The sequence below is a fragment of the Drosophila ficusphila genome, unplaced genomic scaffold (genome assembly GCF_018152265.1).
Source record: "Drosophila ficusphila isolate 14025-0441.05 unplaced genomic scaffold, ASM1815226v1 contig_414, whole genome shotgun sequence".
Classification (NCBI taxonomy): Eukaryota; Metazoa; Arthropoda; class Insecta; order Diptera; family Drosophilidae; genus Drosophila; species Drosophila ficusphila.
Window position 1 is genome coordinate 2,736,097 of NW_025064328.1, and position 12,268 is coordinate 2,748,364.

General features: G+C 42.0%; 2 protein-coding genes across 4 annotated transcripts in view; both read right to left on the reverse strand.

Moving 5' to 3' along the window:
* Window positions 1-12,268, reverse strand: part of LOC108094853 (irregular chiasm C-roughest protein) — a 123,977-nt gene that overhangs the window by 67,604 nt on the left and 44,105 nt on the right. The window lies entirely within an intron of this gene.
* On the reverse strand, window positions 8,598-9,476 carry LOC108094857. The gene is made up of 2 exons (XM_017195666.2): window positions 9,304-9,476; window positions 8,598-9,241 (listed from the first exon to the last, which is right to left on the reverse strand). The coding sequence occupies exons 1-2, from the start codon at window positions 9,355-9,357 to the stop codon at window positions 8,780-8,782; spliced, it is 516 nt and encodes a 171-aa protein (XP_017051155.1). The 5' UTR covers window positions 9,358-9,476; the 3' UTR covers window positions 8,598-8,779.

Genomic DNA, 12,268 nt, shown 5'->3' on the forward strand with positions numbered 1-12,268 from the left:
GCTGATTTACTCCTGTCTCTCTTTCGCCATATATGTGTATACACACATAGACGAACACGTCCTTCGCTGCAAGGACCTTCAGCCAAGCACATGTGTTTGCTATTTTTCTATGAATATGAAATAAGTCCCTCCTTCGCATGTGCGTAAATAAACAAACGGAACAGCAAAAGCCGAGGCGTTGTACTAGTAGAACTGCCAGTAGGAATGCCAGCCAGGACGCCATGAGTCCTGAGTCCTGAGTCCTGCGATCGAGTGTTTACCCAAGGCGTTGCCAGCTTCGAATGAGATACACAAAACACACTTTACGACTGCCAGCCAGCTAACGAAATTTAATGTGCGTTTTATGCAAAACGGGATCTTGGAAAGCGGAAGAAAAGAGCTGGATAACCCCCATAAATTTCCATCCGTTTCCTAATCCCACAAATAATCATCAAGGTCGGGGCAACTACAAAATTCGATCAATTGCCAGACAACAATGATGCGATTCTTGAATTATGCACGGGGAGAAATAATCTTCAAAACTGTCACAGGGTTTATTTTTAAGTAAGTGTTTAAAATTGTGGAAGTCAAAAGTACAAATATCCCTTTCGTAAACAAAATTCTTATTTAGAATAAAACTCTGTAATTAAAGCTCAAAGAAATTTTATTTAAAACTACAACTGCTTTCTATTGGAATATCTAAAACGTCAAACTTGATTTTTATTCAACTGTTTGATTTTGTGTGGTCTTTCCTTTGAGTGCAAACTGACGTCAGAGTGCCAGAGAATTAATCATAATTGCACAAAGCCAAAGGGAGGAAGCCAGGACTCTCGGTTCGTTAGGGCATCAACCGTCTGGTCTCGTGTTGTTGTCTATCCGATGATTTGCCAATTTCGTCTGGCGCTGTCTGTTCGGCTTGTTTACATAAAAATATTGCCAAGATGAACACGACAAACGACGCAGATGGTTGGGGGCTCGAGGAAAACATAATGAGCCAGACAACACAGTCCAGACGAAAATGGGGAAAAAGCCGAGGAGCCAGACTTTCCCGGCTTTGCACTTTCCGTCGAATGCAAGTGGTATAGAGAAAGTAAAAAAAAATAAAGCCAGACAACGTGGCAAATAGACGTAAATGCGTGACTTTCACTTTGATGTCGCACTTGGAGAAGAAGGGTAGCTTTGGTGGCTGGTACATTGGTACATGTCCGATTTTTTTTGAGATTTCAATGGTTTCCGCAATGGTAACTGAAATCTGGATTTTTAGAAACCATAACTTCTTCAACTTTAGTCAAATTCCAAAGTGGCATACCCCTAAACGTTTGTAATCGCATCCTTGGTACAACTGACTCCTGTTCATGTCAGATTTTTCCAAGATCCGATGATATTCAGTATAGTGACCCAAAACTCCACTTTTTTCCTTTGCATGCCAGATTTTTCTGAGTTTTCATACACCCCTGACAAGTGTCGATTTGACCAAAGCTAGTTCTTCATTCCGGCAAAACACTGCGCTGTTTGCATAGACATAGAATGGCACGTGCCATTCGCCGGCTTTTCCCCCTTTGGGCAGCTGCAAAAGCTGCGAAGTAAGCAATCAGACAGGTTTTTTCCGAACCCTTCGAGGTGAATTCGAGTGCGATGAGATGACCGAAAACAAGACATTAAGGAGCTCTTTTCAGAGACCATACACTTTTGAAAAAATCCAGCAACACCTCGGTAAGGAAGGCAACCTGACCGAGGCAAACACAAGTTCTGCAGTCCGCTGCAGGCGAAGACAAGTCAAATGCAGAAACTTGCTGGAAAAGTAGGAATGCCAGTCAGGTTGCAGGTGACACTCCTTGAGGCGCTGCACAACCAGATACTGAACCAGAGACATGGAAATGTCGGACGGACAGACAGACAACGGACGGACGGACAGACTTACGGACGGACAGACTTACGGAGGCTTATCATTCCAGCCGCTCGGGAGTGAAATGAGTGCACCGGGCCGCAGGACATGTGAAGGGGGCAATCTAAACCTCAAGCTGATGTCCTGCCACTTGCACTTCGCCGCAGACAACTGCAAGATAATGAAGCGTAAACTTAAAAGAAAAGTGAGCTGGGAACTATATAGAAATGTTTGCCCAGACTTTGCGATAAAACTTGGCCAAGCCAAATTGTGTGTAAATACTTAAAAAGTCGTTAGGATGGTCAAAAGAAGCGGCCAGAGACACCGAAATGAATGGGGAGATAGAGAGAAAGGCAGGCAGCCAGCCAAGTGGAAGGCTTTTTAATGAGCAGTCGACGTCATCATCATTAAAAATGTGCAACCTGCGATTCCGATGATTGATTGGGTTCTGTTTGCTCCTTTCAGCTACCATTAAATGCGCCTGAGAGCGCGCAGCCATAAATTTGCTTAATCAAACTATTTAGCCAGCCGGTGGAAGTGGTTGTGGAAGTGGATGTAGATGTCACGCATCGGAAGTCAAGCTGCTGCAGCTCCATTACGGTTACGGGCGCAAGGTCCCGACTCCTGATGCCAGATTCCCCGGACTCCGCACTCCGGCTCCGCACTCCGGGGAGGGGTAGGGGGAACACTCCGCCGTAACGAGCGCCTCACATGTGTTGCATGCTTTTAGGCGCTGCTCAGGAACAACAAAAGCAAAACAAACAGAACAGCCTTCGACTTGAAAGACTTGAAAATATGGTTTTCGAAATGGCCAATTCTATTAAGCAGTGGACTGGGGGCAAATCAGTGCTTCACAACAACGTTTCAGCCTCAAAATGAATACACTCAAAATCCTTATCTGGAATGTCAATGGCATTTCAGGTAAAGCCAGAGAAGTGGAATTCTTTGCGCACAACAACAACATTGATATTATACTTTTAAGTGAAATTAGGCTCAATCGAGGTGAAGTTGTCAAAATTTTCGGATATTCCTTCTATCCAGCATATAAACCTTCACGACATAATCAAGGAATGGGTGGGGCGGCGGTATTGGTAAGAAGCTCTCTCAGTCATTTCCCACAACGTATTATAGAAACGAAAAGCATTCAATTGTCTTCCATTAAAGTTGCGACCGGCTTAGGACTCGTGGATGTAAGCGCAATATACTGTCCTCCAGGCCAAAGAATTGTAGAAAGACATTTCACTGATATACTCTCTTCTTGTGGTCAGAGGTACATAGTTGGTGGTGACTGGAATGCTAGACATTGGATGTGGGGTGACACCTACAATTCACCCAGAGGCCGTGAGCTGGTTGAATCGATTTCAGCCAGAGGGTCCAAAATACTTGCCACTGGTTCACCAACGAGATACCCATATGTTCCTAGCCACACTGCTACTTGCATCGATTTTGCTTTATACCACGGAATTATGGATTCTCAAATCAATATCTGCCAAAACTGGGACTTGGAGTCTGATCACATTGCCCTTATTGTTAATCTACTAACAAATGGTTCCAATATCACCCGAAGCCCTCGGTTAATAACAAGTCGGACTGATCTCACTTCTTTCAAACAAATTCTTGATAACTCCTTTCAACTAAATTCTGCTCTGGACTCACGACAAGACATTGAGAATGCAGTTGACACTCTAACTAATAATATTTATATGGCTGCTTCTGCTTCGACGCCTTTGGAACCGGATTATCGTCCTATCAATTATGGTGTTGTTCTCACAAGGGAAGCCAAGGCGCTAATTGTAACAAAAAGGCGCCTTCGAAGAAGAGCAATTCGTTCTCAAGATCCTGAAGACCGTATTTTGTGGTACAGAGCTGCAATGCAACTTCGAACCCTTTTAAGGAGACTTCGAAGCGATTTTTTTGAGCATAAATTGTCTTCCATGGACTACACGGTGGATGCAAATTATTCACTGTGGAAATGTACAAAATCGCTTAAGCGCCAGCCCCTTAGACAGGTTCCTGTTCGGTGTCCCAGTGGTGAGCTCGCAAAAAATGAAGTGGAGCAGGCCAATGCTTTCGGTCTACATCTAGAAGAACGCTTCACTCCGTATAGCTTTGCGTCGACAGTTCAGGTTAGCGAGACCCATCAAACTTTGGAGACGCCTCTGCAGATGTCGTTGCCAATAAAGCCTATAAGGATTGAAGAAATATCTGAAGTTATCCAGTCCTTACCGAAAAATAAGGCTCCAGGAATTGATAGAATTTGCAACGTAACGTTGAAGGCCTTGCCCATAAAAGCGATTCTATTTATAGCTTTAATATTTAATGCTATTATTAGGACTCAAGTGTTCCCAAAGCAATGGAAATTAGCAGCAATTCAGATGATCCACAAGCCAGGTAAGCCAGAGGCTGATCCTGAGTCTTACCGTCCGATAAGCCTCTTATCGTCCCTGTCCAAGTTGTGGGAGAGACTCATTGCCAATCGAATAGCAGTTATCATGAATCGAGACAATATCTTGCCAGACCACCAATTTGGTTTTCGAAGAGGACACGGCACTGTGGAACAAGTGCATAGATTGGTGAAACATATTTTGCAGGCCTTTGATGACAAAGAGTATTCCAACGCAGTTTTCATTGATATGCAGCAAGCCTTCGATAAGGTGTGGCATGTTGGACTTTTGCTTAAAATCAAAAACCTCCTACCTGCCCCCTACTATGGTCTTCTGAGATCCTACCTAGAAGAACGGGAGTTCAAGGTCAGAGTTAGGGACAGATACTCTGATAACTATAGAATGAGAGCAGGAGTACCTCAGGGCAGTGTGCTTGGGCCGCTGCTTTACTCTTTATATACAGTGGATATACCAAGCCCAAACAGACATCACATGATAGATCCTTCCAAAGCTTTGATTGCTACATATGCAGATGACATTGCAGTCATCTACAATTCCAGATGTCGGAGGGAAGCAGCAAATGGAATACAAGAATACCTTAAGGATCTTTCTGCTTGGTGTAAACGTTGGAATATGAGAATCAATCCGCAAAAAACTACGAACCCCTGCTTTACACTGAAGAGACTTGTATCTAACACCCCTGAAATCCAGCTAGAGGGAGTCAGTTTGGAACAGCCGTCGCAAGCAAAATATCTTGGTATCACACTGGATAAGCGCCTTATGTTCGGACCACATCTGAAAGCAACAGTCAAAAAATGTAACCAAAGGATTCAGCAACTGCGTTGGCTTACACACAGAAGGAGCACTTTGCCGCTGAGATGCAAGAGGGCAGTATATGCATTCTGTATCCTGCCAATCTGGCTTTATGGTATTCAAATTTGGGGGATCGCAGCCAAATCGAACTACAAAAGGTTACAAGTGTTGCAGAATCGGTTTCTACGTACCATTACTGACTGTCCCTGGTATGTGCGTGGCACGACACTTCACAGAGACCTAAATCTACACACTGTGGAAGAACAGATTGGGAGACACACAAGCCGATACCGAGATAGATTAGAAAGACACCGCAGCTTACTGGCTAGGAATCTACTCCCAGCGAGACCTTTGAGGCGTCTCAAAAGGCAAGGCTTTGCCAAGACGATAAGGAATCAATAAGAAAATACTATATATAATCCTCTTCTTAATGCTGAGGTTTGGTTTACTTTTCTCATTGGTGACACCTGTGTTGTTAAGTACTTTAATTTGCTGTACAGATTCTGCACTAAATAAATAAATAAAGAAGAAAAAGAAGAAAATTGCCGGCATCGGCATCAGCATTCAGGCAGCAACAGCAGCAGCAGCAGTAGCAGCAGCAGGATCCTCGCAGGAGCAGGGACAGAGCCTCGGTCTCATCGCAGCCGCCAGGGAATCGGCAGCGAATGCATTCTGGCAGGTGCATGTGAGCACTTCGTGCGCGCCATTTACCCAGCGAGTGTTCGAATGGGTATGAGGGTGGTGCACTGACCGAAAAACAATCACTTAATTGATTTCGCTTGGAAATTTTTCATTTAATAATTCCTTAAGTCAGTGAGTAAATATTTAGGGTCCTTAAAAAAGCTGTAAGAAATTTAAAACCTTTTCGATAAATCAGTTAAAACATGCCAAACTGAATTAATTGAATTTTAACAATCAAAAGATATAATCTTAGAAGCAAAATGTTCAAAATTCTGCTGAACTTTAAATAGAAAACAAATTCTTTGGGTGATTTAGTTGCAAACTTTTTATGAATACAGAAACCCATAAAAACAAATTCATATCTTCCAAGTTCAGATAGCAACTTTAAATCCATGTGTGCACACATATAAAATAAATGACAGCCGTTAAACGAGCATCATTTTCTCCCTGTGTGGCTGTCATCTTCCCCGATTCCCGATACCCCGTCGTTTCGTGCCAGTGCGCCATTATTTCCTTTTGATTTGCTTTGGCTGCAAAAGTCGTGGCGTGTTGAATGGCGTTCTAGTGCGGGGCAAGCGACGCATTTCATGCACTCGGCTGAGCTTTCGAGTTGCTTAACGCGTTTGATGTTTGCTACCAGCTCAGCTCAGCCCAGCCAGCCCAGCAAGCCCAGGCAGCCCCCTTTCAGAAAGCTCCCTTTTCGGCCCTCTCATCTGTCCGTAAATTCAATGCATCCTGCGAGTGTGACAGCCTGGCGGGCCTACGAATATCCCACATAATCCGCAGGAGACACCGCTCGCTGTGGGCCCGAGGAAAATGCTGTAACTTTTGAGCCAGCCAAGTGATGTGAAAACCCGTTGTCAGCCGATGGATAATTGGGTTTCACGGCCGGAATTTAATTCCGGCGTCTTTAAGAGCCGGGCAATGTTGATATTTGAAGACCCGGAAAGCTGCAATTGAGCTGCCCGCTCATCCCCAAGGGAAACAGAAAGAAAAATGGCAAAAGTTTTCAACTGGAGCGGGGGGACCATTAAACCAGCCACAATAATCGATGCGATGCTGAAGTCGAACATCGAAGTCTCGGTAGCCTGGCTAATTTCTTTGTGTCGAGGGAAAAGGCTTAGGAAACTCTCACAAAAAAGGGACGACCAACTGCTTGGCCCCCAAAGTGTGCAACACAATTTTAATTAGTTTGTGAAAGTATTTTAATTTTTGCAATTTGAGTGCCAGAAAAAGAGAAATCTTGGGACCCACTGCCCCTGCGGCTTCCAAACCCTGAATATTTTTGGAATTCCTCTCTTTAATGATTATTAACATTATTAGTTGTAATGAGCGTCGTCAGCGCGTTTTAAAGTTCGCCATTGAGGCGTGGCAAATGGCAACAGAAATTTGCCTGCCATTCGAGACCGAAAAACACACAAAAAAAAAAACAACAAGAGGCGCGGCAGAAAAAAAGAGTGCCGGCCAAACGCAGAGAAAGTTGAAAAAGTTGAAGAGAAATTTTTGCAATTATTTTTCTGTTTTAATGTAATAGTGGACTCTGCCTTTTTTCATGATTATTTTTTTTTGCGCGCGCTGCACGCTCTACGCTTTCAAACAAAAAAGTTTGTTTAAACTATGTGGCCGGCCGGCCGGGCCGGAATGGATTTGCCGGACGGAGTCTAGCGGTTGCGTCGGGCACGCCGGAAAATATGCTTTGATTTTTGGCCCGGCCATTGCGTGGAATGCAGTGTTCGAATTGTTTGGTCCCTGGTTTTGTGTGGACTCCACTCGCACATCTATATATACAAATATATATACAAAAATTTTATTTTTGGATATGCCAAAGTTTTCAAATTAAAGGCTCCGGCTTTGACCGAAAGTTTTGCGGCAGTGGGCGGCTCTTTGCCATGATTAGTAGTGATTGAGTTTGGTTCTTGGACTTACGCAAAAGGCAGGAAGGCACTTACCTAAAAAGAGAACAAAAAAAAATACGTAAAGCGTTAATTAAAGTTTGAATTGGATGGTCAGGTAAAAATAGCTTAAGCAAGGGCATCAGAGGAGTCAGATTATCAGTTCCATTTTCGGGTTGAATTCCCCGGGCAACGTGGAGTCTGTTTTGCGAGCATCCCGAACTTAATTACACACAACTCATTTGTCGCACACAAAAACCACTCCCTAAAAGCGCCACATGGGACTCGGTCGGTCGTCTGGGAAATGGAAAACCCGAAACGAGACGAGCGGCGACACATGACATATAGCAAAAACGGGCAGCAGGATGGAAGGCAGTAGCCAAAACAACAAGGATCTCAGACCACCCAGCTCCGACTTTTGTTTATATGTCATAAAAATTACTCATACGTTAATAATTTAAACGGATGGCTGTTGATGATGGGTCACAGGCGTCTGCAAATTTGCTTTGGCCATGGGGAAGACAGGACTAACTGACAATCAATACGAAATGAAAACCAAATAAGCGACGTCCTGCCATTCCCATGTCCCTTCTGATCAAACACAAGGCCATCACCTCAAGCTGGTTTTGCCTCGATGCCGAAGCCGATGCCGATGCCCCCGATAAGTTTCGCTATCATGTCGGAAAATTCATAACCAAGGCAATGACAGACATTGAGCATATTATCCGATGTCCGTGGCTCGGTGCGGTGGCAAATTCATTATTTCATCAGTAAAACAACACAGCAATCAATATTGTGAGCTGTCCATTTTGTTTGCTTTGAAGAGAGATGTTCGAAAGTAAATACAAGGCATACGTATAGTATGTGCGCAATCGTTATGTTTATTCATGAGGCAATATTAGAAAACGAGTATCCATTTCCCCCATGTAGGCTCTCCAAATGTTTTTTCAAGATATGTTTAAATTTGATTGAATGAGATTTATTCATATGGTGTCTGTATTTCTATGGCTTATATTCTGTAGGGGTTTTATTTTTTGTCAACTATTAGTAGTTTACATTTGAATTATTTATTAAGAGCCAGCATCATCACACAGTCTCGCCTCATCAGGATTTTTCCGCTTTCTTTTTTCTGGTTGGATTTCCTACTATGACTCATCATTGTAATTCCTTTTACCAATGGCAGAAAAGGGCCACAAAAAGGACGAGCTTTTCTTCAGTTCGTCCCTTTTGTAGCACCGTCTGCCGAAAGGGTTAAAAGAAGTTAGTCTGTTGAGCCAGTAAACCCCCATGGTATCGTTGATACTCAGTGGCTTCAGGTCGGGCAGCAGTCTTTTCAGGCAGAAGTTTTCCAGCAAAGGAGTTCGTCGTGAGGTTGGGTTATAATTAGAGGCAAACCCCGAAAGTAAAGGCCACTTCCAAAGATTGAAGAACTTCCATTGGTAAATCGGTTCCTTTTGAGGTAAAGAATTACGAAGGTCGTCCTCCAAACATCGAAGGTGTCTTCGCCTGGGCTTTGAAAGGGCAGATCTTAGGAATACACTCAAACCTTCAGACTTCACTTGCATTGCCTTAAAATCGTTGAACTCACCAGAGCTCCTGATTCTTATCTGTTTAATGGGTTCACAATAAAGTCGTCTATTAAGCCATTTTTTTATCTCATTCTTCTTACTCCACTTTTTGATTTCCTCCTCCACAAATTTCTTTCGTCGATCGAGAGCCACATTCCATTTCTCAAGTTCAGCTACAGTAAATTTGTCAAACGACGTATCAGATAGCCCTTTATCTGAATGATTTTTACGTTTAGGAGGTTTTCCCAAAAAGCCAACCTTTCCCTTTAGTTTTTCAAGCGTACCGATCTTTTTTGTTTCATTTTTTGGGTAACCTTTTCCTGTAGGCTTTTTCTTGGGCTCATCAGCAGCATATTCGTCTGGGCTATCTAAGGATTCACAAGGGAACTCCTTAGTATTCTTTTCTGCAAGTATTCTTTTCTTTTCTTCTTCACACTGCTTTTTTAATGCGAATTCTGCACATCTCTTTCTCAGAGATGACTCTACGCATTTCCTTTTCTGTTCATCCCTGGCACATCTTTCTTTAAGCTCCTCTTCAGCGCATTTCTTCCGTAATTCTTCATATGCACATTTGCTCTCTAGTTCCATTTTAGCACATATCTGCTTTAATTCTTCTGCTGCGCATTTTTCTTCTAATTCTTGCTCAAGACATTTGTCCTTTAATTCTTGTTCTGCACATTTTATTCTTAATTCTTCTTCTGCGCGTTTCTCTGCTAATTTTAGCTCAACACATTTTTCTTTAAATTTTTCTTTCTCACATTTATCTTTTAAGTCTTGTTCCGCACATTTCTTCTTGAGGTCTTCTTCTGCACATTTCTTCTTGAGCTCTTCTTCAGCACATTTCTTCTTGAAGTCTTCTTCTGCACATTTCTTCTTGAAGTCTTCTTCTGCACATTTCTTCTTGAGCTCCTCTTCAGCACATTTTTTCTTCAAGTCTTCTTCTGCACATTTCTTTTTCAAGTCTTCTTCTGCACATTTCTTCTTCAGGTTTTCTTCTGCACATTTCTTCCTTAAATTTTCTTCAGCACATTTCTTTCTTAAGTCTTCTTTATCGCAATTTTCTTTTAAATTTTCTTCGCTGCAATATTTCTTCAATTCTTGAATTTTATTATTTATAAGTTCGTCGTCTTGATCATTGATCCTACATTTAAACTTTAGTTTTTCTTCTGCTAGCTTTTCTTGTAAATGGTTTAACGTAAGTTTTATGTTTTCTCTAATGTCTTCTAAGCATTTTTCTTCATTAAGACGTTTCTGTTCTATTTGGCACTTACTTCTTTGTTCTTCACCCTGAGATTGCTGTTTTAGATCTTTTTTTGAAGATTTTAACTTGAAATCATCTTCATCGCAATCGTTGTTCATGTTGTCGTCAGTGGTATCTTTTTTAAGCTGGTCAAAAGTTTTTTTAATGCGTTCACACTGCTTAATAATAGTATCGACCTGCTTTGTTATTGAAAGTTCTGAATCTTTCTCGTCTTTGCACTTTGGCTTACAAGTATGCTTATTTTTTTCATCCCTATATTTTAGATAGTGACACCAGAATTCTTCAACTATCTTCGTGACTTTTTCGTCAATGTCCTCCTTTGTCTCCTCGCAGTCGTCATTGCATTTTGATTCCTGTTCCATTTTCTTTTCCACAAGGTACATGCACTTAGCCATCATTTCTGCTATTCGAAATTTCAATTTGTCTATTTCGTCTGATGTTTGCACACAAGCTGCAAACGAATGTTTTCTTTTTGCAAGCGTGTTATTCATTTTGTTCGATTCTTTCGCCGGGAGATCCCACAAATTCTTATGAATTTCATTTTTGATAAGGCTCTGCAAATTGTCTTGGCCGAGGCACGATCGTGGTTGTTTGTCTGAAAATAGAGGATCTGAACATGTATTTAATAATTTCATGTCTGAAATATATACTGTTTTCGGTTCTTTCAGATCACTTTTTGTTTCATCGCAGGAAGAGGACTTGGGGTTACGAATCGTACTGCTTTTATTCTGTTTAAAATCCGCTTCAGGATGATCCCACAAATGTTTGTGATTCTTTTTCTTGAATACTTCATAAAAGCCTGCGGATTTTTGGTCTTCTGTGGCTTGATAGTCAAAAAATGGATCAAGCATTTTAAGGTTCTTCTTGCTATTGGCTTCTAGTTCTTTTTGAGAGCAGGGACTTTGGATACTTTGTTCTTGTTCAGCCGAAGGTAAGCTAATTTGTGTCTTTCTGTTATTTTCGAAACTGTTGGTGGGATGGTTGGGATCCGCTTCAATGGTTGTTTTAGAAGACTGCAGACGACAATTGGTTTCTTCTCTAGCATGATTAATCAGCTTCTCCTCACGGCTTTTCAGTATTTCTAGAGAAATTGGTGTTATGGACTTTTCCTGTACGAATGATGGTACACTTGCTTGACCAACATCAATGGATACTGAACCTGAATTAATAGGAACTTCGTCACATAAAAAATTCGTTTCTGGCTTTGGGAAAATTGGAGTGTTATCGGAAAAATCGTTCTGATTTACATCGCTGCCATTATGTTTAGCCTTTGCTTTCCGATGCTTTGATTTTAAATGCACACTGTCTTTATATTTACTCCGATACCGCTTTATGTTATCGTCGTTTTCCGGCTGAATTCTCATCAAGTCAGCTTCCTTGCCCTCTTGAAGCTGTTGTCTCACTTTTCGACCCTTTTCCATGAGCGTGGTTACCAAACTCCTAATTGGATTCTTGGGCTCCTCGTACTCAGGGAAATCGACGTCGGCGTCCTCTAAACAGAGTTTTTTTGGAGGTACTTTACATTTGTACTCGGGTACTTCACACTTGTACTCGGGTTCTTTACATTTGTACTCGGGTACTTCACATTTGTACTCGGGTACTTCACATTTGTACTCTGGTACTTCACATTTGGGCTTCTTTATATGAACTTTCATTTCATTTTTATTCGTATGTGTTCTCTTAACTCCGTCAACACCTTTGCTCATTAGTTCCACCAAACGTTCGCTGACTTCACTTTCGCATCTTCGATTTACTGTTCGAGGTTTTTTGCGACGTTTACTGCACTTTCTCGGATTCGAATGGAT